General features: G+C 37.4%; 3 protein-coding genes across 5 annotated transcripts; all 3 read left to right on the top strand.

Moving 5' to 3' along the window:
- The first annotated feature begins 7,131 nt into the window (after nt 1–7,131).
- Nucleotides 7,132–12,221, top strand: LOC113767490 (DEAD-box ATP-dependent RNA helicase 20). Of its 3 annotated transcripts, XM_027311603.1 has the most exons (11): nt 7,132–7,432; nt 7,529–7,599; nt 7,716–7,978; nt 8,484–8,663; nt 8,763–8,924; nt 9,073–9,227; nt 9,933–10,025; nt 10,281–10,366; nt 10,502–10,728; nt 11,490–11,720; nt 11,843–12,221. In XM_027311603.1, exons 2-11 carry the CDS (start codon nt 7,544–7,546, stop codon nt 11,905–11,907), a joined length of 1,518 nt encoding a protein of 505 aa, XP_027167404.1. In that variant the 5' UTR covers nt 7,132–7,432; nt 7,529–7,543; the 3' UTR covers nt 11,908–12,221. The 3 variants fall into 3 exon arrangements, with proteins under 3 accessions (XP_027167404.1, XP_027167403.1, XP_027167405.1); XM_027311602.1 differs by having other exon boundaries at nt 7,132–7,599; XM_027311604.1 differs by having other exon boundaries at nt 7,135–7,599; nt 11,846–12,221.
- A 2,294-nt stretch (nt 12,222–14,515) lies between these two features.
- On the top strand, nt 14,516–17,723 carry LOC113767495. Its single transcript, XM_027311613.1, has 3 exons — nt 14,516–14,737; nt 15,034–15,201; nt 17,155–17,723. Exons 1-3 carry the CDS (start codon nt 14,692–14,694, stop codon nt 17,466–17,468), a joined length of 528 nt encoding a protein of 175 aa, XP_027167414.1. The 5' UTR covers nt 14,516–14,691; the 3' UTR covers nt 17,469–17,723.
- Nucleotides 17,724–22,766: 5,043 nt separating this feature from the next.
- Nucleotides 22,767–27,112, top strand: LOC113767491 (3-epi-6-deoxocathasterone 23-monooxygenase CYP90D1). Its single transcript, XM_027311605.1, has 8 exons — nt 22,767–23,055; nt 23,198–23,522; nt 23,832–23,981; nt 24,094–24,339; nt 25,231–25,320; nt 25,485–25,670; nt 25,913–26,034; nt 26,464–27,112. The coding sequence occupies exons 1-8, from the start codon at nt 22,838–22,840 to the stop codon at nt 26,576–26,578; spliced, it is 1,452 nt and encodes a 483-aa protein (XP_027167406.1). The 5' UTR covers nt 22,767–22,837; the 3' UTR covers nt 26,579–27,112.
- Nucleotides 27,113–27,866: the final 754 nt, after the last annotated feature.

Genomic DNA, 27,866 nt, shown 5'->3' on the forward strand with positions numbered 1-27,866 from the left:
GATGTTAAAGTCAAAGCCACAATACCTTGATAGAAAGACAGGCAGGAATCTTAATTTATTTTATAATTTCAGTGGCTGATAATCGATCTTAAATCTCTAGTTCTTTTCTTCTTTTAAAAAAAAAAAGAAAAAAGAGAAAGAAAATTTTGGGGCTCCTGTCAAATTGATGAGATGTTTCCTATATTAGCTGTAAACTGTCTCCCTCTGTCTGGACTTTGGGCCAATGTGCACTTTTGTGATCCAGGTTTGCAGCCGCTAAAGCAAAAATTGTGCATGTGGATCCAACTGTGTTTGCACTTTTAAACCCACCAATCAAATCGCATTGCTACCATGAATCATCACAACCTCTTTTTTTTTTAAAAAAAAAAAAAAAAACTGCGCAGTAAAAGGATGTAAAACTCTGACGATTACATGTTTGATCTGTCAAATATGGGTATCCTATGGCAAAAATGAGTTTGGATTAATTCTCACATGCACATGAATTAGCAGTCAGTTTATAATTTGTAAGCATTTTTAGGATAGACGAAATCTAAATTACATACTCTTTTTAAGTTTTCCAAAAGGAGAGAGATGACTGTGAAAATAATAAATAGCCAGAATTGAACTCATGATTGGTAAGTTGCAACGCGTCAGCATTCTTAATCATTATTTCGCCACAGCCGTAACCTATCTTAATCGGTCGTGTCCTCACAACTTGAAGACCAGATTCAGTTTTCAATGTAGCATTGAGTTTGTTTGGATTGCGATTTATTTGTCAAAATATATTTGCTTACATCATCATTATAATTTTTAACACACTTTTTTATCTTCCCAATTACCTTTTTATCTCACATACATCACATCAAAAAAAGTATCACAGTAAAAATATCTCTAATAATTCACAATCCAAACAAACCCGATATCGTGGTTGACGCTTTAAAGGTTTAGAAGTTTTGGCCTCAATTGTCATTGAAAATGTATATTTATAGCAAAAAAGTTGATACTACTTGAAGTTTATTTTGTTCATCAACTTGATTTGTCGAATTTTTTTACTTACTTTTCTTTAAAATCGCTTGGCTTCGGGTGTTAAATGAGATCAAGGAGGTGGGGGGTTGGAATTATGGTAATTTTACTTCAAATTTTTATCATTTATTTTCTGTTTTTTCAACGAAGGTGATTAGGAGTGATTCAAGAGAATTAGATTATCTTACCAACTACTACTTTTATCGAGGAAGTGCAATAAACGGATGTGGGCTGGAAGTGGACTAGAATTGATGATCATCACAATTTATGGGATCTAAAAATAAGAAATTCTTTTTTTAATCAATTATCAACTGCTACATTACTTTTATGCTAATCTACCTGAAAGAGGATCCAACTAAATAGGAGAACTAAAGAGAGTGATTTTCATCTCTAAATAACAGTGACGTAGTGCTGCATATGCTTTAATTTTTACTGCACCTTGCAGAGGTTAAAATCCCTTGTTTGCAGTTTGGCTTGCATTTTATGCTTTTATCAACACCTAAGAAATTCACTAGACCATTGAGATGAGAATGGCAAATCAGCATGGAAGAATGCAGAATAGAATAGGATGACACCTTGGCTACACAAGTGGGACCAAAAGACAACAAAGACAATTTTTCATAGCCACGTCGACAGTGACTAGGATGAACCAAAATGAAGCCTCAAGTCCTAAATATAAGGAAAATTCATAACCAAAAAATAACAGAAGATACTCCAATATATCCTAATGGCCAGAAGTTTCATTTTTTGGTGGATGGATTTGCTAGCTAAGTGGATTTAGTGGGCCCCTTCTTTAATCCAAGACGACTGCTGCTTCTCTTTAAAACGTGGGTCAAATCAGACGGTTATAATGGGCCTACTAGGCCCTGCCTTCTTCTCGCTACTTGGATCACTAGTCACCACCCGCTAGAACTAGATGCGTGAAAAATGAAAATGTTGAAGAAATTAGCATATAATAATATCGACCCTTCTAGTTCTAGGGCCAACGTTAAAAGGCACTTTCCCTCCCAAGATCCTCAAGTGTGGTGTGGGTATTAGCAATGATGAGGATCGAAGTCGTACGGTACGTCAAAAGGGTAGCTTTTTTTTTTGAGTTTTTTTTTTTTTGCACTTCTCTTTGCAAATAGATTATTCTAATTTTCCTTATTCGGAATAAATTAATCCAATTTTAGATGGCAATTAAGGCAATTAGGATTGGATGTGAAATCTAGTGGATATGATCTTAACGGCTTTGATTTTAGGGCTTGTCTAATGAGTGCCCAACTCTCGTTAAAATATAATTTATGTGTCATATTTTATAAATATAAGATTAATTAGAGAAAGTAAATAAATACAAAAGATGGTATGTAGGATTAAATAGAAAAAGTATATAAATGTAAATGAAGGTAATAGTAATTATTTTTTATATATATGGTAAGTTGAGTGAATTTTATGTGTATTAACGAATGTTCAATGAACATCTATTTGTTAGAAAAATCCTCAACGGAATGTTATCGTTGCAGAAAAAAATAATAATTATGCCATTAACGTGTAATACTATGGATCATATTATTAATCAATTAAGTCTTTACACTGATTTTTTAGTTTTATACTATACAATATATAATGCCTAAGGAATTGCAATCGGTGTATAGACTTTTTGTCGTCTTTTGAACATTCAATTTTACCATTACAAAAATTAATTTTTATCCTATTCACTTAATCAAATTTTGCCAATATAACTACTTATAACCACCCTAAATTCTATCCTGAAAATTTATATAAATATTGTATGTAAGAAACAAAATTTATACAAAATTGATTCACTACACACATTGGATGTGGTCTTGACACTAGTACCGTTTAATGTGTCATGGAGCTTCAAGTAGACGCTTTCCCCTGGTACATTTAGCAACTAAAATTAACAAACACTCTGTTCTTTGAAATTTAACGAGATTATGTTTAGGCCCTTATAGCTTGCTTTTTTGTTCAGCGATGTGATTCAGTAAACCACTGGAAAATCTTTTTCCGGACGGACCTTGAATACTACTGTTGGTATTCTTGCACAAAAGAAATGGAGGGTCACATCTTGAAGGCTGGCTCTGCCGGTCCGATCGGAGAAGGTCCTTGTCATGAAGTGATCATTAGGCCAATTATAAATCTAAACTATGATTTATGATCATTTAACAGACAATTTGTAATTTAGGTTTGGACGGTCAGCAGTTAGCAAGATAGGTTTATAATATTAATGTTTTTAATTTGTTTATACGTGATATCATGGGAACAGAATACCATTTAGAATTGGTGGCCTCGGGCCAAAGCAAAGGCCACGAAAATATTAATTAAATAGTTCCAACCTCAGCGCCAGGCAGAGAGGCTCATTAATCAAATCTGGTGCGTCATCCTTGCAGACGGCCGACTTTGACTCTTTCATCCCAAACACATGAAACTGCTGCCATGTTCATTTTGGCTTTGTCTCCCACTCCACCCGGATATGACTCACCTCCATCTGTAATCCAATCTCCAATCCCCCCCCCCCCCTTCCCCCCACCCACCTCCTCTCCGAAAAAATTATTTCATATAATCTACTATCCAAACACACTACTGAAATTATTGTGCTTCATGTTAGGCAAACCATGTGGATTTTTTGTGCCCATGATTAGAGAGTAATTGAAGTGCCAGGACATCATCAACCGGCAAAGCCTTCCATTCTGCTCAGCAATCCTTGGGTTACAGGTTACTCACTCATACTTCCACAATGCATTTGTCGCAGGACCAATTAATTACTGTAGGATAGGAGCAGGAGATGGGATTCATTTTCAACAGCCTGTATCCATTCCAGTATCCGTTTCAAAGTTTCGTTCCGTCTTTCTTAAGACTGCCGTCTAATGTTGGCTATTAAATGCATTGCTGGCCATCATCTCTCTTGCTACACATTACCTAATCTTCTCCCAGTTTGGTTAAATGGGACCGGGCCAATCCCACCTTTTTTCCTCCCTCTCGTCAAGGTAACAAATTGGGCCTCTCTGCTCTGGGACCATTGGCTCAACCACCAAAAACCCACCTGCATTTTAATTTATCTGCATTTTCCTCGTAGCCAACTTGAAATATTTGCAAGAGAGATAGATGGTCAACTAGCTGGTGATGACATCTGAAATGAAAAGTTCCTAATATCACAGATCATCTGCTTTTGATTTTCATGATAGGTGTTAACAAACTCCTGGAGCACATTCACCGCTTGACTCAATTGACGCCCGGAGAGTGATTAATCACGTACCCAGAAGCAAAAGTCGAATACCTTCAAGCTGTACCATTTGCTGACCAGAAAAGAAGAAACTCTTACATAACAATAAAGAGTAACAAGACATTCTTCCCCTGAAAATTTTCTTGCTATAAAATGTAACTCCCCAGTGTTTTTTGTGTCCTGGATCGCCATCCAACATGGCCTTCTTGGCATGCTTAAACAGTTAGCGACAAAAATGTGGATGGGAGGATAGACGAGCTTCAACAGATAGGGTATTATCCGCCGGCCGATGGCAGGGAAGGAAGAGGGTCCAACCAATGCACTTTACGCCATTTTGGACCACTAAGGCCTAGTGATGCAAAAGTACAATTAGCAACTTCCCACCACGAAGAAGGCTTTTAAACTAGTAGTAATTAGCATTCTGTCATTATCAGTATCATTAAACACGGATATCATTGAGCCTTGTGTCTGATAATTACGTGCTGAAAGCTAGCTGGAGAGGTCATTTGAGCTAATAGATTGAACAAACATTTCGGTTCTGAAATTTCGGTTGAAGAGATCAGGATAACACATCAGCCATCTGATTCTTATTCATCTCCTGTATTGTAGGTTACACAGCAATCATGTTTTTTGTCATTAGCTGGTGATCATCTTCTTGGCCTTCATGAATATTATTGATCAGCAATTATTTCCATGATATTGTTGCGTATAGGGAAATGGATCTTATCATCCTAGTCATAAATGAAAGGCCCTTCTTTTTTTCTTTTCTTGGCTTTTCCTTAATGTTTATCTGATGCACAATTGGGATAGGAGATAGGTTGTGGAGTGATTCCTATCTCATTTTCGTGCTGGATAAGCCTACCTAAGAATTTTGAGTTGGAAATGAGGAAAGAACATTTGGAAAGTGTTCTATCAAAGATTTCTTAAGAACACAAGTAGAGACATTTTTTGTTTAACGAAGTTGAGGCTGTTTACAATAGTTTGATCTTATGAACCGAAAAAAGGCTTAGTAAAAAAAATTGAAGAAAATGAAAACAAAAAAGGAGAAAAGAAAAGGTATTCCACTCATTAAAAACAAAAAAAATGATAATGTCCCTAAATTTTTGTAGCGTGCAATGCATGCGAACTATCTTCTTTCTCCTTCGCCCACCAGCCTTGTTCCGGGACGGGTTTGACACATATCTTTCTGGGACGGGTCCTCTAATGAAGGTCCACTTCATCCCCAAGAGGATGGTGGACTGGAGAAATTGTGTGCAATTTTGTTTAAGCTGCCTGAGAAATTTTGCCTTATCTTGGGAGGGATGCCAAGGGGTGCTTGCGCTGCCTAATGCGAACCACACAATCCGTTGAGAATCTTCTTGGACGGTATAATGTGAAAAGCCTTTCCCTGCGTATTTCTATTTTCGAGTCTTCATTAGGTTTCAACATCAATCTCCGTCGAACCCATAGCTATATTTCATGTCATCTTCACATATAATAATAGAGTTTTGGCCAACTTTGTTGATAATTGTTTCGCAGGTGTACAGGGGGTGAAATTGTGTGGATTGATGAGGCTGTAAATCTAGGTGAAATTATCTAGTCGGCCACTTTTTTTAACCCTAATTAGTTGTTGGTGTATATAACACCAGAACGAAGTAAGATTATCAATTTTGTTAGAACTGGAATAAGAGAACTTAAAAATAATTTACCTTTGAATTTTTTTGGGTTTGGAGTAGGTACAGTTGACATTAGATACGATTATTGTATTTTTTTTTTTCATAATTTGATGTACACTTAAGTAAAAGATCTTTGTTATATTTCATACATGCACCATTCCTCGATTTCTTTCCTTTGTTAACGATTGCAGTAAATGGATCGCAGGCCATATCCTGAATTTTGGAATGTACAAAGGCATGACGGCATGCGTGGATTTATTAAGCCATTCTATCGATTCAGAAAATATGCGAATTTCCTCTGTGTTGTGTCCCTTAACATGGGTCGCACTAGAGTTTAAGCAGAGGCTATTGTCTTTGGTCAATTCTAAATTTGAATTGGCGACGTCAAAGCCCACTTACTTTTCATAGTTTGGGCTGCACATACTTAAGCCGGACTTCTCCGATACAATCTACATCTGGTATGGTACTTAGACTGGTCCAAGCCTACGACCCGATAGACCTAGAGTCCAACAGGAAAGGCCTAAAGAATGTAGTTATGACAATTGGCCATTTACAAATAACTCTTGAAACATTCCCACAAATACGTTTCCATACATTTGATCATTATACCACCATTAACAACCAGTGCATGGGTTTCCGGCTGAGTTGTCCATTTGCCTCCGGACATTCAATACATTTTTCTTCCAAAAAGAAAGAAGAAAGTAACCCAAACTTTTCTTCATGCATCTTACCCGCCAGAAGCGTTCACAAAGTCCTTCAATGCCCTTCCCCTGCAAATATGAAGCAAAGGAACAATGGCACGTTTCGTGTTGAATTTCTGATATTACCCAGCCGAGGGCGGAATTTGATCTAACACTATGGTAGATCCATTGATTAATTTCTTACGGACTCAAGACTGTTAGTGAAGTAGTAAGTACTACAACTTTGGGTGATGACGAGTGTTCCACTATTTGTGCATGTACGAACACGGAATAGGATTCCTAAGGACCGCCAACGCTGAGCTTTTGATCTGTCGGTCATCACTACGACTTTAAAGTTTCGATCGTACACGAGAGGTTAAAAGTTCGAATCTTGCTTTCTACCGATCACTATTTGTGGCTTTCTCCTCCCTTAGATTAGAATAAAACTTACTATTTGTGATTTTCTCTTCCCTTAGATTAGAATAAAGTAAATTATATAAATGTTATCGTTGTTAAAAAGAACCAGAAAAAAGAGTAGACTGGCGTGATTGGAGGAGAAGATCTCAGGTGCCTCAGCGCACAAGTGACAGGTTGAACTTTGAAGGCATGGTTTTGCCATTTACTTTAACAGATAGCGCTTTTTAACGACTTACTCGACTGAACCACGCTTAATATAGAAAGATTGCTAAAGTTTCCGAGAACCCGATATCTCGCACCGAGGGTGTCACGACTTCCAGTTCCAGGGGGTGAGCCTTCTTGGTGCCCAAGAACATCGCCGACTAGCACATAAACCGACCACGACCACGACCACGATTTTAGCTACAACCACCCTTCTGCTACACCAATTCTCCTCCAAAATCCAAAGTCGAAAGGTTTCCCCTCTATTTTTCTGTTTTAGATTCTCCTCTTAATCCTACAAATTAACCTTCATTTTCCTCTTAATTGAACCACACCCGCACCGGTTCCAGAGAGTCACCAGCAGCATGAGCCGCTACGATAGCCGCTCCGCCGACCCCGGCTCATACCGAGACCGCCGGAGGTAAAACCCTAATATTTCCTGACGCTCTGATTTTGAGCTTGCCTAGGGTTTATGCTTAATAGTGAGCTAGTTTACAGACGATTTCAAGACGAAATTAATTTTGTGGGTTTTAATAGTGATTCAGGTTTCGGAGGGAGCTCGAACTACCGGTCGACGACGACCACAACGAGTAGGAGACACAATGATGTTGCGGATTCGCCGCGAAAATCGGAGTTGGACGGGTTGACTCCGTTCGAGAAGAATTTCTACGTGGAGGCGCCATCTGTCGCCGCAATGTCGGAGGGTGAGGTGGAGGAGTACAGAAGGCGGCGGGAAATAACTGTTGAAGGCCGGGATGTCCCCAACCCGGTTAAGAGTTTCCAAGACGTAGGTTTTCCAGGTATGTCCACAAGGAACACCTCCATCAATCTGTTGCTAATGTTGAAAATTTGGTGATGATAATCAGATATCAATGTACTTGTCTTAGCTAATTTGTTCAAATCTGTTGAGACTATTATCGAGGATGCATATTGCGAGAAATTTACAGTTCCTTTCAAGTTAACTTGGGCAATTGAATATAGTATTATCTTTTGCTTCTTATGTCAGCCTAGTCAAATTTATTACTTCTTCTGAAGTCATAGGTGCTCTAGGCTTGGTTCACTTGTTCACAACTTTCGGTATTTGGTATATGACTTATTGTGCTTCAGAATCTGAGAGATAGAATTACTAGGTCTTGCTTTTTTACGTTGTTGTGGACTGCTTTCTGAGAGGCCCTGCCTCTCTGTTTTTCCTGGCAGTTAGTGTCATTTCTAACGCAGCTGCTCCTTTTAGTTTCATAACATGTTAATCTTCTATTTATGTTTGTTGAAAACCTGAAAACTTTCATCTAAAATTCATGGTTTCAGATTATGTCATGCAAGAGATTGAAAGAGCTGGCTTTTCTGAACCTACACCTATTCAAGCTCAGGGATGGCCTATGGCTTTGAGGGGCCGTGATCTCATAGGTATTGCAGAAACTGGATCAGGGAAGACATTAGCGTATCTATTGCCTGCAATTGTGCATGTTAATGCTCAGCCGTTTTTAGGTATACCTTGCTCAGTAATGTCTCCATTGTAGCTTAGGCAGTCTTATATTTTCTGGTTTTGATCTGATCACATGATTCTTGATGCATCTTCATCTTTAGCACCTGGAGATGGTCCAATTGTTTTAGTTTTAGCTCCAACTCGTGAACTTGCTGTTCAGATTCAACAAGAAGCTACTAAATTTGGTGCTTCATCAAGGATTAAGAATACCTGCATTTATGGTGGGGTTCCTAAGGGACCTCAAGTTCGTGATCTTCAGAAAGGTAGGTGGAGTTAGCTCAACGTGACTTTACTACTGTATCGTGATGTTCAAGGATCGGGTATCTCCTGCAGCTTCTTTTCCTTCCTAATTTTCTGGGCAATAGTGTAATATTGTATCATTTCACTGATGATCATAGCCATGCCCTGTAGGTGTTGAAATTGTTATTGCTACACCTGGACGGTTGATTGATATGCTGGAATCTCATCATACAAACCTGCGAAGGGTTACATATCTTGTGTTGGATGAGGCAGATCGGATGCTAGATATGGGCTTTGAACCTCAGATTCGAAAACTTGTTTCTCAGGTTCTTTTCTAGAGACTGTACTTGAGTTTTCAGGCCATATTACTTTCAACTATTGATGCATAATTATTGTTGATTTTGGCCTTGCCTTTTTGTTTTTTTAAATTCTTATTGGAGGTGGTTTAGGAGTAAGGGGAGATTATTTTGTTGATGATTTTTCCTTCCAAAATGTTGTCTTGTCTGCCATCTTTTTGACTGTTCAACCTATACCATGGATTAAGTTTATTTTGAGGATATCAATGCTAGCAGAAGTATTTATCTTGAAATTTTGACGTCCTTAGTTGCATATGCATCTTCTTGCTATTGTAGTTGGAATAGTCTTCTAGGTTCACATAGTGGCGCATAATGCCTAAAAATTTTTCACCATTTTTCACATCATACATTCTTGTTTTTCTTTTTATAAAAATATTTTAGAAGAAAAGGTTATTAGAGCTTTTTTAAGTTATACGGATTCTTCTTATCAAGGTTATTGGTGGTATAGGTAAGACAAAAAATGCATACCAGCTTTCATCTGTATGCCTGTTCCTGGTATGAATTCAAGAATTACAGAACACATTTAAGAAATTTCAGTACATAGTATGTTGTTTAATCACCTAGATACAAAGGTTATTGAGTAGTCATCCAAACGAATTATGTTTGATAGGCATTCTTATAGAAATTCATTTACATTTCCCTTAATAACTGAATGTTTTGTTTTGCCTTTTGCAGATTCGTCCAGACCGTCAGACTCTTTACTGGAGTGCTACATGGCCCAAGGAAGTTGAGCAACTTGCAAGGCAATTTCTTTTCAATGCATACAAAGTAAGAATCACGAGATAAATATGTTGGTTACTTGTTAACAAAATTAATTGTCATTCTGAGTGATTTGCTCTTGTGCACTTCAGATTTTTGCATTGCATAGAGACTGCTGTTTGACCTAATGTGCCTACATTGACTTTGATTGAGTTCCCTTGCTTTGTTGACTATGTAGTTTTACTTGTTAAAACAATTTTCAGTGTGGCTTGCTATCATATGCAATGGACCCATTTTACGAGTCTGTACATTTTCTCATGTCAGGTGATCATAGGTTCAGCAGATTTGAAGGCTAACCATGCAATTCGTCAGAATGTGGACATCGTCTCTGAGAGTCAGAAATACAATAAGTAGGCTTATGTTCTTGCTTGAACCCCCCCTCCCCGGCGGCCCAATCCCCCAACCAGCTTTACATATTGCGAGTTTCTCCATGCTAAAGTTTTTACCTCATTAATTATGTTTTGTTTCAAATTGAACATGTTCAGATTAGTGAAGTTGCTAGAGGACATTATGGATGGTAGCCGAATATTGATATTCATGGACACTAAAAAGGGGTGTGATCAAATCACTCGACAACTTAGAATGGATGGTTGGCCTGCACTATCTATTCATGGAGATAAGAGTCAAGCAGAAAGAGATTGGGTTCTCTCTGAATTCAAAGCTGGCAAGAATCCGATAATGACAGCAACTGATGTTGCTGCTCGAGGTCTAGGTATGCCTAGTGTCTGATTAAGCCTGGCTCTATGTTGTCCCTTTCACTGCTGTATTTTGATTTTACAATTTTATGCATGCTTAAAAGATATTTTGGTGTATATGGGTTCAAAACACACTATTGAGATAAGAAATTTCAATCATCTAGTCTCAGTGATATAACTAGCAATACAAAGTCCTAGGAGAGTTGTCAATGATACTTCGCTTGTTTATGCTTTAAAACTCTGAATTTATGAGAATCTCTCTGCAATTGAATCTCTCTCTCTCTCTCTCTCTCTCTCTCCATGTGTATACTCACATGCGGGCTTAATGGAACACATTAAGCTCAACTCAAGCAAGTTCAGTTGATACGTAAATGGATGGAAGTCTGATGGATCTGCTTTGCCAGTATCTAACTGCTCAAGGCAAACCGAGCTGATTCCACCATGAATCCATAAATATTTCTCCTTCTAAGGCATATTTTTCTGGTTCTCTGCTGGCCATTAATTTAACTCGCTAGGTTATTTGTTGCTTTTCTTCTTGTTAACTATTCTGAAATATGCCAGTCTTAAAATTGCATGTTTTGCTTAAAATTCTCTGTATTTTACTTTTGGCTGTCATTGGACTTTGATGTCTTTAATGCCTCCTATGGTTAAATCAATTACCTGTTGATACTTGTGTTGAGATACCATAGATGCTTAAATGGCATGCAGGATTGCTATTGTGAATAGGGTTCTTTTTCCTGCTTATTTTATAGCGAATTCCTTTGAATTGGGGTTGCAGACGTGAAGGATGTCAAGTATGTTATCAATTATGACTTTCCTGGATCTCTCGAAGATTATGTCCACCGCATTGGACGAACTGGAAGGGCTGGTGCCAAAGGGACGGCATATACATTCTTCACAGTTGCCAATGCGAGATTTGCAAAGGACCTCATCAACATCCTTCAGGAGGCTGGACAGAAAGTTAGTCCTGAGCTGGCATCTATGGGACGTGGTGCACCTCCTCCTCCAGGTTAGTCCTGTTTGTTTGTATGTTTGCCAGAGTATGCACGTGTTCTTGTTAGCTGGTCCTGTTTTTTCTTTTTGTGGAGCCACATGTTTAACTGATTGACATTTTGATATCCTTGTGATTAGCAGCCCATGGGAGTTTTCGAGATCGGGGGAGGGGTTACGGCGGAGGAGGTCGGCCTTGGAGCTGAGGATGCTGGGATAGAGGTCAGATCACTTTCAACAGAGAGCAGTGAAAGCGCACACAATTATTTAGAATCTCATCTGTTCAAAAACTGATGAGCTGGTTTTTCCTGTATGTAATATTTGTCAGACAGGTTGTAAGAAATAATTTAGATCATGGTTGGTGTTGGGGCATCTTGTAGGATTGATCGTAGCCATGTAGAAATAGAGAATTACTTCGTTACAGTTTTTTTTTTTTTTTACTTTTTAATTGGTGGTAAGACGTTACAGTTTCGTACCTTCCGTACAAGATTTTCGTGTGGTAGGCCGCTGATTTTTTCTATCCTCTCACCATTACTGATTTTAAAGTAGAATGAATTTGGATAGGAATTATTTACTTACATTATAAATATATATATATATTTCAGTACATTTTTTTAATCATTTATTATCTCCCATACATTATATCGCTTCAAAAAGCAATATAGTAATTGTTTTAAATAATCTTTTATCTAATCTTATAACATTTCTCTGGTAGGGGGAGACCAAAAAAGAAAAAAAGAAAAGAAACTACTTAGATCTCTTGATTATTGGGAATTATTTTTATTTTTGTTTTGGTGGCAAGTTTTGTTATTAAACTTGTATTAAAGTCTGGGTTAATTACATTTACCTCCCCTGAGGTTTGACCAAATAACGAATCGATCCCTGAGATTTGACCAAATAACAAAAAGGTCCCTCAACCGTTAGTCTTTGCCGTTGACTGTTAGGGTTAATTACATTTACCCCCTTGAGATTTGATCAAATAACGAATCGATCCCTAAAATTTGACCAAATAACAGATTCCTCCCCCACACTAACTTCTGTCACTTATATGTAACAGAAATAGCCAAAAATCTAAATAACCCTTATTGATTTCCATCAAATTTTTAAGGATTAATTACATCTATCTCCCTTGTGGTTTGACCAAACTACTTTTAAATCCCTGTGGTGTGGTAATATTACATGTACCTCCTTTTTAAGTAATCTCGTCAAAGACACTTAAATAGAAGTAATGAAATATCATATTTACCTTCTTTGTAAAACTTGTAGTTAGAGAAAACTTACCGTTAAAAAATCGAAGGTGGTTTCAATAATAACGAATTAAACTAAGAGTTTATTACTTAAATAAAACAGTTTTTAACCAGTATAAAAGAAAAAAACCAAGCATGTAATAATCAAACTTGATAAAATATGCGCATAAAGGAACAAAAGAAAGAAAATGAAGAAAGAAGAAAAGCTTAGAAAACAAAAAAGAAATTAAAATGTGAAAAGCAAAGAAAGGAATGGAAAAAAAAAAGTAGAGTGAAAAAAGGAAACCGACAATTGAGCGATGAAAGAAAATTTATAGAAGCAATGTAAAGGTTCACTCAATCCACCATCCACCACAAAAATGAGACGGACATGATTTTAAAAAATGAGACCATTACCGGATTCTCAAATATCCTTTAACTACTTAATCGGCCATGACAAAGTGTTTTGTGTAGAAAAGCCTTCTGCTAGTTTGGTTTTACAATGGGTTACTAATAAATAGAGTAAAATATCAATAGAAATCTGGTACTTCATTATATAATATAGGAAAAGTATAAGGAGCTGGTACATTATGGAAAGAAAAAATGCGTACTACATTTTCAACCCTCTTATTCGCTAGAAATTTTAAATTTACTTTATCTTTTAAATAAATTATTTTTTGAAAAAATAGGTACTTTGTTCATATAATTGGGAAACGTCGTAAAGCACTGGTATTTTATGGGATAATGGGTATTACCCCATGTAATCCAAAATTTGTCACACTATTTCACCAAATTACAAAATACGTGTATGGCAAATTTTGCATTACAAGGTCTATCAAAATTTACTCTGATTTTATCTGTTAAATAAATTAATAATTTGTTGGATTCAAAATTTTATCTGTTAACCAAAATTTTTTTCTGAAAACACAAAAATCGATAGGTCAAAAATTTGATGGAAATCAATAAGGGTTATTCAGACTTTTGGCTATTTCCGTTACATATAAGTGACAGAAGTTAGTGTGGGGGAGGAATCTGTTATTTGGTCAAATTTTAGGGATCGATTCATTATTTGGTCAAATCTCAGGGGGGTAAATGTAATTAACCCTAACAGTCAACGGCAAAGACTAACGGTTGAGGAACCTTTTTGTTATTTGGTCAAATCTCAGGGATCGATTCGTTATTTGGTCAAACCTCAGGGGAGGTAAATGTAATTAACCCTTAAAGTCTTGATCATCTTAACGGGGCAAAAGATTGGAAGGGAGGTATTTTCAAGCTTCAGATTAACTTGACCAATTTGCTTTGTTGGTTGACTTGATTTCTTAGCCTTATTACCTAAATCTAGTCCTACTTTACTCCATTTTTTAGAACTTCACCATGTCCAAACTTGGAACTAGTATTTTGGTACCGCTATTATTAGTACTTTAGTACTAGCACAACAAATAACTGACCTTAAAAAAAAAAAAAAAACTACAATATGGGTTTTGATAAACAACTGAAAATGGAATCCTGCGACGTCGTTTGAGGGTTAACAAACCACCGAGTAATTGTTATATGTGATACAAAAATGGCGGCGGCTGGCCAGTGGCCACACACTTGCTCTGTAGAGTTAGAGTACCGTCGTCGAACGGTGGTGTTCCCGTCCGCGAGACTGGAAAACGAGACCGAAATAGATGAAACTCCAGAGAGAGCATTATTACTACGGGCGATAAGTAGTACTAAAAGAGTATCGAATCATCCTCTCACACTTCCACAATCACGGTAACAATGGGAGGCGAAGGTCCCAAGCTATATACCAATAAACCCAAGAAAGGTACCATCGGATTAACCACCACCATCATCATCATCGATCATTTGTTACTCTGTCAGCCTTTTTAATATTGTGATTTATAGTTAGGTACTGATTGTTTAGTTTTTGGCCCTTTACAAACTGATCATCAGCTAATCATCAGCATTCGTACTACTCTTTGACCGCAAGTTCTGGGATAATATTATTTTAGTAGTATTGGGTTTTTTCGTATATTCTGTTGGGAGTTGTGGTTTGCATTTTGGCTTGAGACTTAGAATACAGATACTAATTAAGTTGAATTATAATTTTGAATGCAACAGCGCAATCGAAGCAACACAAGCACCAGCAGCATCAACCATCCTCATCCATGGCGTCGTCAACCCCACCTGGGTCTGCAGCAGCAGATCCTCCGCTTCCCAAGGAATCATTCATTAGGCGCAACAAGTTCATTTGGCCTCTTCTCCTGGCCGTCAATTTCACTGTTGGAGGTTGGTCTTCCCCTGTTTCTCTTTCTTTTAAACTCTTCTAAATTTGCACTACCATTTTGGTGCTTATATGTGTTTGATAATTTATTGCCATCTGATTTGCTTCAATTCGATAAGTTAGCACTGTCTTGGATCTTTTTCCCCATTAGCTTAATCTTGATTTGATCTCAACCAGTGTTGCTCACCAAATCATGCTGCAAATTATTTTGGATTCGGAAATCTGGGCTACTGTAAAAAAAAAAAAATCTTTGCTGTTTGGAACGGCTTTTTGTACACAGTCTACATGATGACTCTATTTTCATAGTGCCTAGTCACTGGGACTGTTAGGACAAAAACCGTTCTTCTCAAATTGTAAGTTTTTAGATTTTTGAGGGTCTCAAGAGGGCACGTCAAATGTTTTGTCTTGGAAAGAACTCCAAATCCTATACTATTTGTTTTTGCAGTTAAGTAGACTGGAGTTTTGGTTCGTTAATTAGTTTCAATCTTTTGATTTATGTTACTTTTTGGGCTTATTTATATGCCAAACTTGTATTTTTACTTCTTTTATGTGAATGATACAGAGATATCATGATTCATGTCTGTTGAAGACTCATTCTCGAGTAAATACCAAAAGCCTGGGTCCAATCCATCTTTCATTTTGGAGTAAGACATTTCACCTGCTTAATGTAGTAACCCTCTTATTGATAAACTACAGGAGATCACTTCTCCCCGTATTGATTAACTGATCAACCCATTTCACTCCAGTGGAATAATATTAAATGCCACTTTTCATTTTTTTCTTTTTTTTCCTCCTCTCTCTCTCTCTCTCTCTCTCTAGTTTTGGCTCTTCGTCCTCTATAGTCATCATTAAATCTCGTAAATATTGTACATTTCTTACATGAGTTAGATATATTTATACCTTCTTTGAGATCTTAGGTTCTCTTTTTGGGGCTTTTGTTCCTAGTATGCCACTAAATTACAGTGAAAATTTTGATCATCCTCAAACAGTGATGACAACTGAAAAATGGATAGCTGAATCCAACTCTTTTGGGGCTCTAACTACTCCTTTTGCTGCAGAAATTTTTCTGTTTCTTAACTATTTAGTAGCTTTGATTTGACAAAAACCAAATACCAATAGAAGGAATCAAAATTAGGACCCTGTGAAACATTTTTGGTGTGTATATCTATTCTAAGATTAGGGATTAGATAAGGTTCAACCTAGATGACATGCTGGTCAGCTTTTTGGTGGGAAGGGAAATAGAGGGGGATGGGGTGAAGAAAAGAGAAGTGCATGTATTTGATTGGGGCTTTGAGATAATGTATGAGCGTCTACTTGTATCCCTCAAGTAAAATGAAATAGACATCTTTTAAGCGCTGAAAGTGTGAGAAAACTGGTGCAAATTCATCCTCCCTTGCATCCGGTGAAGAAAAACACGTGACACCTTAATGCTGTGTTATTTTTTTTTAATATAAGAAAAGGGTGAGGAAGTAGAAGCGTTAACTTTTGATGCACAGATTACAGTAAGGAAAATCCTCCTTGTTCTAGAAACTTTATCCTGCTCCATCATAGTACATGGTTTTTGGCTAGGGTAATAGCACTTTCCATCTGTTATATTCTATGTACTATCTATTCAGCTCATTACCTGGTCAGAAGCGTTTCATAATTTTGATGTAGTCAGATGAAGTGTTACATGGTTTCTATATCTGTATCCTATAAATGCTATTCCTAATTATTAGTAGTTTACAATTTTGATCAGATAATATATTGGTGAATTTTTTATGAAAGCCTTCACCAATTCAAGCTTGATCCCCGTCTGTTTTTGTGGTTTCTTAAAGCTTCTCAGTGCCGTCTGGACCATTTTAGCTATTATCTGATCGTCTTAATGCTTGAATTATGAAATGACAGCTCTATCATGACTCGACTGAGTTGATCCCAATTGTAACTTGTCTTACTGATTTTATGCTTCAATTGTGTAGCTTATCTTTTCATGAGGACGAAAAAGAAAGATGGGGTTGAAGAGGCTGAAGTGCCTAATGTTGCTCCAGCCTCTGTTGCAACCACTGCTACAACTACTACAGTTACTGAGAAGCCATTGGTCACTTCACCCGTCATAGAACCTCCAAAGCCACGAGAACCAATTCCTGAGAATGAGCAGCGGGAGTTGTACAAGTGGATGTTAGAAGAGAAAAGAAAATCGAAGCCAAAAGATCCTGAAGAGAAAAAGCGCATTGATGAGGAGAAAGCCCTTCTCAAGCAGTTTATTCGAGCCAAATCCATCTCTAGTTTGTAAATACACAAATATTTGACAGTTTTAAATTTCATAGGTCCAGGTTACTTCTTGTTTATTCTGTTCGATATGTCATGGACCAGCTCGGAATTATGCTGTAAGCAAGCTAACTACGCTCTTTCTCGTATTCGCTAAATCCCCCTGGCTTTAAATACGGTCAATGTGAATATCTTTGAACCTCCAATATAATGGTCCTAAAACTTTGCTTGTGTAAAACAGCTTATCCTGAGCCGCGCGGATGACACATTTTCTTTCCAACTGTTGTGATTGCTTTTCTTTGTATTTTTTAAATGTTTTTCAATTTTAAAATGTTGGATTAGAAACGCTTGCGTGACGATTTGCTTTTAATTAGGCATCCAGTATGTGAGGCTTGAGTGCTGCTTTACTCATCTTACAAAGAAATTATCTTTCTTGATCTGTTTAAAAGCCTCGCCGATCACAGAGATGGCTCACGCTAATGATATCATTACATGCAGATATGCTTTAGAAGCTTAAACATTACCTGGTATGGTATAAATTTTGCAATGCATGAGCTTTTTTGAAGTCTCGTTTCTGTTTTAAGAATTTTGTTTCTCTTTAATAGGGATCTCTAACAAGGAAGAAAACATACAGCCAGCCCCGATCATATCCAGTATATGGGCAACCGCTTCAAGAACAAATTCTACTTGAGAGGTGATTTTCAAAAGCTAACCTAAAGAAAACACACAATTTCCTATTAGGATAGGGACAGGGGACAGCACAACCCTTCATCGGAGTTTCCACAACCATCCAACAACAATCATGTAGCTATGGACTCTGACCGCCTTCGATGATGCCTTTGATCTTGTTTTAAAGAATATACAGAGAGGGTACGATTTAATTCCCATAAGCTTCAGTCAAATAGGAGCATCAAAAAAAAAAAATTTCGTGCCTACTCATCCTAATACACAAATCGTGCTTGGACAAAAGGATGAACATTTACTTTTTAAAATTTTTTTATTTTACATATATCATATCATAAAGAAAGAAGTGCTACAATAATTTTTGTTCGAAAACGCCCTAAAAAAAATATCCAAACGGGCTCTCAAAAGTACACTAGTACTGGAGAGATACAAGAGTAAAATGAAGAGATTGTGGCGAGGAATTTGATGCAATGATGACAGAGGGCTAAAGCACTGGACCGTTGCATTACGAAATCTGAGGCAAGTTGGACCCGAGTAAAGGTGTCAAAAGGAATGTTTTGAGAGATGGAACTTAACATAAAAAAATACAAAGGCAAACAGGAAGACGAAGAGGGCCAACCACCTTCGAAGTAGAATGTGGGATGGATCTGGACAGCAGTGAACAAGAGGCGTTGAATTGAAAGCCATTATTCCATTGATAGTATTAAGAAATATCAGTCTCCAGTCTCCAATAAGGAGGAGGATGGTTCGTGGGTCATAGTACCAACTTTTAGTCATCTCCTGCGGCGTTGGGCTCTCCTGCTTGTTAGGTCACTCGTAACAAAAGCAAATGCAATCGCAATCTAAATCTATATCGATGACTTCTATATATTTCCTCCTTTGCCTTTGCTTCATCGATTTTATTTTATTTTTTTTAAAGGAACAAATTAACTCTGGTGCAATAGCATATTTTGAACAAAAAAGTAAATTAGGGAAGCCACTCGAGGCATTTTTAAGACATATTATACATATAGTACTACATACGTTGGATGGAAATTAGAGGTGGCAATTTGTCCCAAGTCCCAATGGGTTACCCATGCCCATGGGGACTTTGGGCGGGATGGGTATTGGATTTTGATATTGGGTTTAAAATGGGACAAATCCCAATTGTACCCATTAATTGATGGGAATACTTGGGAAATACTTGGGTACCCATTGGGCTCAAATAACAAGGGCTCTGTTTGGTTTAACTATTTTTGGGGGGTATTTTTGAAATATTTTATTATAGCAGTGTATATGAAAAATTTTTACTATAAAATTTTTTTGAAATATTTGATATACTAATATGGATGGGATGTTTTTTGAGTTATTGTATATTACTGTAACATTGTATTTGAAAAACTTATTTTTTGAAAAAATAGCCAATCCAAACGGAGTCTTAGATTCAAAAATTATCTTTAACAATTTTTATAGTCATACTAGAGAATATAATCTAGTAGTTTTCCTAGTCATTATCCACAAGAATTTTCAACATTTCAGTCAATTTAGACCTGTCATCTTTGGACAATGATGAGAATAAATATTCAATACCTTAAGTATCTTGGCCATCTTGATATATGTTGGAATATGACTGTATATCTATTTTTTCCTTTATTTGTTAATCCAATTTTTGATGGGAATCCTGAGTATAAAGCACTTGCATGTTTATTTAATAAAATTAAAAAAAATTTAATAAATCAAAAATATTAAAATTATATAAAAAATAAAAATGAATTAAAGGAAAAAAATATGTAGAAAATAGATTTGGGTATTGGGCGGGATCAATCTAAACCCATCCCAAAGTGATCCCGCCCAACTTAGTCCCAAAATACATATGGGTAAGATTGGACCCAATCCCATATGACCCGGTTCCATCACAAACCCAAGCAAATCCCGCCCATCCCGCCCATTTTGCCACCTCTAATGGAAATGAAAGTAACATAAGACTATACATAAGGGGTGGTTGGGTTGGTGGGTGTTGTGCGTGTTTTTGTGTGGCTTGCTTGGATCATTGGATTTGGGGGGGGGGGGGGGAGAGAGAGAGAGAGAGACGATGATGGACAAAAGCTGAGGCAGAGATGATGATGACGGAGAATGTGTTGGATTTATTGAATCTCACATGAATGCACGAGAGCCCAGCGGCTGGTATTGAAACAAACAAAAAACAAAGGGTCGCTCAATCCACTGTGCCACGAGGCAATCAATGATGGACGTGGGGACTTCTCAGCTTTGTTCATTCTCCATTTCTACCCTAACAAAATCCTTCATTACGCCTACAAAGAATTCTGAGTTGACATGCCTTCTGATGGGAAGGTTCTTTAATCACATTATTAATTATTGTGTATAAAGCTGGTCCAATTTATAAAATGTACGGGCTAACTCCCTTCAAATTTCAGTTTAAAAGAAGTGTGATTCTGAGGTTTCGAATCCGAAACTCTCACTTCACTTGAATAACTTGATTATTATGTGACAACAAAGTGCAGTTCTAATGTAAAAATTCTTTACTTGTAACCAGTAAGTTACTTCCCTTGTAATCATTATGATTCTGCTTCATTTAGAGGGTTCACAAGAAGGTGTAATAAACCCTATTCTCTACTTGTCATCAACAATTTTTGTGTCAACAAAAAATTCTAACATCACGCAGTGAAGACTGAAGAGCCTGCATGATCATGTGAATTTGATTCATGAAGTTATGATTAGGGCTGTAATCGAACCGAACTGCTCGCGAGCAGCGTGGTCAAAAACTTGACTCGGACTCGAGTTGATCGAGTTCGAGTCAAGTTCGAGTAAATCGATAAGTCGAGCAAATCGAGTTCGAGTATCCAGATGCAATGCTCAAAATATTTGTTGCAATGATATATGTAGTCGCTTGTAATCATGCATGTGAATGGGTCATGAGAATTGGGGCACCAGCGTTATCATTGTTGATGGACCTTCTCCTTCTTAATACAGTTTGAGACAAAAAATTATGAGCCTATGCTATGAATGATTGTTTTCTTTTTGTCGAATCATTTTACCTAGCTTTAAGGATTAAAAAAAATGCAACTAACTGTTTTTCCACCAAATATTCTCGGATCTAGCAAAAGCAAAATGTGCGCCTTGATTCGAAAAAATAAAAGTTAAGCACAGTTCAGCTTAGCAGAAATTGTTGAACTAAGCTATATGGGTATTAGTATAGTCTTTTCTTTTTTTTTTCCCCTAGGAAATTTCAGGAGATTTTACTGAATAACTGTGACTAACTCTACTACTTACATCCATATCATTGATATTTTCTTTCTAAATAAAAGGAGCAGATATGAAATAGTGTTGCTAAACTAACGTAGCCATCTTGACTCTTCTCCACTGCAGCTCCTTCGCTTTGATCAGCGCCCATCTTAATGCTGTTGCTTCATCCTGCATTTTTTGGTTGGTGCTTCTCTCCACCAGTAACCATTCCGCTTGCACTTGGTTACCTGCTCTTGTTGCTGAAATCCCAATCCCAAGTTTGTTGGAGCCCTTGTCTTGTTCCACAGCTATGTGCAGCAGCAGTCGAATAATGCGCAGGTAATGCTACACAACAATAATACACTGTGATTGCTACACCAAATAATAATAATGTTGTAAATACAACAATGGAAATGGACGAAAGCACAACTACATAACCGTAATTGCTTTTAAGTCTGAATATACTCAATGATGAGTATATGATAAAAAAAAAAAAAAAAAAAAAAACTGATGATACACTCCAAGGATCAGCCGCTATATTCCATCCAAAAATATAAATATAAAAAATAAAAGACCAGCTGCTATCCTATATATGAGAGTAGTGATTTTGACATAATAAAATGAGGGTTTAACTAACGAGTACCCTAATGACACTCATTAAGAGGGATATTAGGTGTTAATTTTTTATCAAGTATAAAATTATTTTTTTCAAAAAAAATCTAAATACAGAGGTGCATTAAATTTACATAATAAATTAGGTAATTAGGCGTAATCTAGCCCTATTAACAAATGACACCCTAGGGTACCGATTAGAAAATTTTATCAAATGCTATAACAATTACACTACAAAACCAAATATATAGGTAGAGATCTCATCATGCATACATTTGTTTTGATTCCAATCATTCATGACCAAGATTTAGTAGTCGCTAAATCCGATTGACTTTTTTTTAATATATATAAATATAAATATCTGAATGAGTTATCTATGCTTCAAGTGAAATTTATCACATGGATGGATATATAACTTCAATAAGTACTCTTGCACGGATTAGAAATCTCAAAACCCCGAGACCCTGAAAATCCACCCTACTCCATATTATTTGGATTTTGGACCAAAGTTGCGCTCAATAATTTGGTCGGGCCCCTATCCCCAAGGAAAACCGGCCGAAAACACTGGTCCAGCCGCGCACGAACCCTCGAGGCAACATGTGCTGACTCAGTCAAATTATCCCTCAAGCACATACATACAGTATATATATCACGTTCCTTTCTTTTCTCTTTTCTTTTTTTTTTTCCTGCCGCACCCATCTACATCCATTAAAAGAGGGGTTGCCCAACTTAATCTCTTTCTCACTCGAACGTCGGTCCATATGCCCGACCGTTTTCCTCTACAAAGGTACTACTACATCACCATGATTAGGGGAAAACACTAGTGATTTACCATTGATTTCCTGCTTAAGTAGCTAGCGGAAAAAAAGTTCCAAAATGGACAATTGTACGGGCAATTTGTTGGCCACAGCAATCCTCCTGTCCGCCATTATTTTCTACAGGAAACTCATATGTTGCAAACTCCTGTCAAGCTACACCACTCCTCGACTCCCTTTAGGCACTCTTGGATGGCCTTTTCTCGGAGAAACCCTCGACTTCATCTCTTGCGCTTACTCTGACCGCCCTGAGACCTTCATGGACAAGCGTCGTCTCATGTAAGCCGTTTTATATCTATAAATCTTCAATAAAGCTAGCTACCTAGCTAATGATGATATTCTTGTAGTATGACGACGTTTGATAGTAGTGTGCTTGTTGCTGGTTAAATGAAGTTTTGGGGTGTTTATCTTTCATTTGTAGATATGGGAAGGTGTTCAAGTCGCATATATTTGGAAATCCTACGATTGTTTCCACGGATGCAGAAGTTAGCAGGAGTATTCTGCAAAGCGATGCGAAAACTTTTGTACCCTCTTATCCAAGATCTCTGACTGAGCTGATGGGGAAGTCCTCTGTGTTACTCATCAGTGGAAACTTGCAGAGGAGAATACATGGGCTGATTGGAGCTTTCTGCAAGTCGTCGCATCTGAAAGCGCAGATTACCTGTGACATGCAGAAATATGTTCAAGAATCTATGAAGAGCTGGAGTGAGGATCATCCCGTGTACATTCAAGACCAAGCCAAAAATGTCAATTGATCTCCTTACCCCTCTCTCTCTCTCTCTCCTGCATCTCACATCAAAATCGCACGTACGCACCAGAGTCATGACCGGACACAGTGAATGTCCAGTGGGATTTCATTCAAAAAGAAAATGATGACAGAAAATTAAGGATCTGAAACCTTAAAACACAATGATGAGAACTGACTACACACTGACTTTGCCTGAATCATGATGTCCGAAAACTTAGGATCAGCGCAATGATTATGTTTAAAAATGTGTTTGTACACTCGTGTGAGTGTTCCCACTAACTTTCGTCTTTTATTCTCATCTTTTCAGATTGCCTTCCAAGTTTTAGTCAAGGCGTTGATTAGTTTGGATCCAGGTCAAGACATGGAGTTTCTCAAAAAACAATTTCAAGAATTCATAGCGGGCCTCATGTCGCTCCCGATAAATGTGCCCGGAAGTAGACTTTACCGATCGCTACAGGCAAGTCGTATGAACCGGTGTACTATCTATTTTTGGCCCAATCAATTGAAGTCATAAAGCTTCAGAATAATTGAGGTTAGAACTCACTGGCTGTCATATCTTTGATTTTCAGGCAAGAAAGAAGATGGTCAACTTAATACACAGAATAATCCAGGATAAAAGAAGCAGCCTCGACAGTTCATTCCCAAAGGACATAGCGGAAATTTGGCTGAGTGATGCAAGCCAACAGCTAACGGACGATGTAATATCAGACAATATCATAGACTTGATGATACCAGGAGAGGATTCAGTGCCAGTACTCATGACTTTGGCTATAAAATACCTTTCAGATTGCCCCACTGCCCTCCAACAATTGACGGTATGATCTTTGCTTGCGTGATTTTTGTTTCCCTGTTGTGTTGAATTGTTGAACCTAAGCGGCGCGGAAGCAAATACTGTAGGTGATATGCACCGTCGTGCACGTGCGGCTTATATTCTAAAGTTGAGGTTGAGCACTATGATTCTGGAACTAACTAATTGTCATTCTTGTCCTGATCCCAGTTTTATCCTAGTGATGGCTTTTCGTTTATTTACTGTATAAATTGTTGATTGGTGCTCCTGTCCGTAGTTTGGCCGTATCCACTAACTTTCCCAACATCTTCCAATTTTGTCTCTTTTCATCTCAAAAGTTGAAGTTGGGCATATCTTTTTTCATTCTAAATTCTGTCAAATCATGGAACATTTTGGTGTAAATGTCAGAACGCGTTGGATTGGGATCAAAATTTCACATATTTCTAGCCAGTAATCGACCTAATTTGCCACATTATTAGGTTCTCCATGATGTTTTCTGAAAAGCAATTTTGGCACAAGAAATCTAAGCACTAAACTAGTCATATACAGCAGTCCCTTTTTGAAATTTGGTGTTTTACACCTAAATTTTGCAGATGTTGCAAAATCCATCATAGATTCCAAAAGAGAAAAAAATGTTTGACCAAAAAGTCAATAAAAGAAACTGTACCGGTCGAAACAAAAACAAGAAAATTGCTGAACGTACTGCAACGTGTTAACGAGCCAAGGAGTTAGTCGTCAAGGATGCGGTGTTGATTGGCATTTTGATTGCCAACCGTAAGAATGCTTGATAAATTGCACCGTACATAATACGGTCCAATTTATGTGTAACCGATGGAATGGTCAATCAATCTCTTTTCCCTTTTATATGCTTTCATCATTTTTACCGAATTAATTAATTTGGTGGTGGTTTTGTTTACAGGAGGAAAACCTGAGACTCAAAAGAATCAAAGAAAATCTTGAAGAACCATTGTGTTGGAGAGATTATTTATCTCTACCATTTACACAAAATGTGAGTTTTAATTAATATTGATCTAAACATATGACTTCAAAACTGGAAACCCGTTAATGAATTAATGCACTCATCATGTACCACCAGCCGTAATTATATACGCGTGGTTTTGACCATATATATATATATATATATATATGTATATGCATGCATGCATAATGCAGGTGATCACAGAAACACTGCGAATGGGAAACATAATCATAGGAGTAATGAGGAAAGCCACCAAGGACGTTGAGATTAAAGGACATTTCATACCAAAAGGCTGGTGTGTATTTACGTATTTTAGATCCATACATCTGGATGAAGATGCATATGATTCTCCCTATCAGTTCAACCCCTGGCGGTGGCAAGTAAGAAATTAAACATATATATATATATATATATGACCAATTCCCTGCTGTAGACTTCCCTTGATTTTCCTTCAAAAATGAAAAAAAAAAAAAGACTTCCCTTGATTTCTCAAATAGTAGCGTAATATTTTACAACAAGTTTTTCACAAAATATCAGATATTGGGAGCATTTTCTGATTTTGTACGACCAATTTTTATGCTTATCGGTGTGGAAAAAGTAAACTAGTACCCGCACATTGCAGGAGCGGGACACGAGCAGCAGCAGCTTCACTCCCTTTGGGGGTGGACAGAGGCTGTGCCCGGGCCTTGACCTGGCCAGGCTTGAAGCTTCTATCTTCCTTCACCATTTTGTTACCCAATTTAGGTATGTCTAAGGCTTCTTTTTTTTTATTATTTTGAATAAATCTTTTATACTCTGAGTATACGGATTTTTTTTTTTTTGCACGAATAGGAGTGTATTTAAAATTTGAATAAAGATTATATGTCATCCACCTAGATCTACCTACCACTATAAAAAAGATTTTACACGGAGGAGTGTATAAAATATTACTAATATTTTTTGCTTTTTCCAGCATTGTACTTTTCTCTTTCTTCTATTTATTCGTATTTATTTTTGTTCTTGGATTTCTTATTCTTCTTTAGAGTTACCTGTCTTTCATATCGATGCAAGTTAAACTTAAGAAATATGCGAGTCTTTGGATCCAAAAATTTACCTTTTAATACTGCCAGCTAGCTAGCACTATTGTATAGTAGTATCAAATTGATGTAAAGAAGGATCCACTGACTGATTTAGGTGGGCGGCGGAGGAAGATTGCATTATCAATTTCCCTACGGTGAGAATGAAGAAGAGGATGCCGGTGTGGGTCAAAAGGAGGAGAGACAACTCTTGTTCAAAACCAAAACACTAGGAGGAGTGGGTCAAAAATGAACCGAACCTTCGCCGCTGCTCTCCTGGGTACATCCACCACAAATTGTCAAATGCCAACAGATTTCCGGCTGTTTGCATACTCGGAGGTTGGAGATGTAGACTCCCCCAGTAGCGATGGCAGTCTCAGTCAGGATCCTCCAAGCACTATTAATTTGTGGGTTAAGGATTACAGTAGGAGTCTAATAACTTTGTAAGATTAGAGCAGCAGACCAAAAAAAACGAAAATGACAATAATGGCTATATAGTGACTGCACTGCACACGTGTGGGCGTGGGGGCAGCTGAAGCTCACGTCTTTTGTCGTTTTCTTAAGGTACGTAGAAAGCTTGTTTGGATCAACCTTCCGGCTTCCACCATCAATCATCCATCGTAGTCCTTCGAGGGACCGCACCAACGCCCATTGGGATTTCCACTTGCGCCATTTTTTTAGTTAGACTTTTACGACAAGCATTAGCAAAGTGTTGTTGTACTTATTTATACTCCGACCGTAACAACAAAGCACTTCGTTTGGTCGCCTATCTCTTTTTTTCTTTTTTTTTCTTTTTTTTTAAAGATGATAGATTTTATGTTATAATTACTTCTATTCTACACTAGGGGAGGAGAGATAGAAAAAGATCAAGAAAAATTCGATGAATCACCATTGACTCAGATGACGAGTATCTAATCACTTGCAAGCGAAATATTTTTAGAAAAATCTGATTATTAGAATGTAGGTCAAGAAATTTGATTTTTTGATCTACATCCAAGTAGAGATCTAAAAAAGTCAAAGAGAATATGATAAATCACCACCGGTTCAAACGAATATCGAAACACCCACTGATAAAATATTTTTAAAAAATTTAAATATTAGATTGCGGGCCAAAGGATTTGATCTCTTGACCTATATCGAAATAGAGTTTTAAACCTCTCCTAGTCACTTATTATCATTGGTTTTACTACTTAAACTCTCGGTTTCCTGATGACGTATACCACCAAGCTTGGATTCGTGACCATTAGGAACCTTTTTGTCCAAAGGAAACTAGAAAAGTATCCAAAAAAATATGTGTATATCATGGAATGGAGTGCAATTGCTACTTTCTCAGAGTGCCAATACACTTACCCTACCCTCAGTCCATCATCCCTCTTTTTCCCCACCCCACCCCTTTCCTTCTTCTCCTTCCTCCTTATCCACCCCCGCCCGTTCAATTCCCCGTTGCCATCCCCTTGTTACCTCCTCTCCTTTTTCATCCGGCCGCCTGCCAGGACCAACAAGTTCAAAACTTGGGCAGTG

The sequence above is a fragment of the Coffea eugenioides genome, chromosome 4 (assembly GCF_003713205.1).
Source record: "Coffea eugenioides isolate CCC68of chromosome 4, Ceug_1.0, whole genome shotgun sequence".
In the NCBI taxonomy this organism is placed as follows: Eukaryota; Viridiplantae; Streptophyta; class Magnoliopsida; order Gentianales; family Rubiaceae; genus Coffea; species Coffea eugenioides.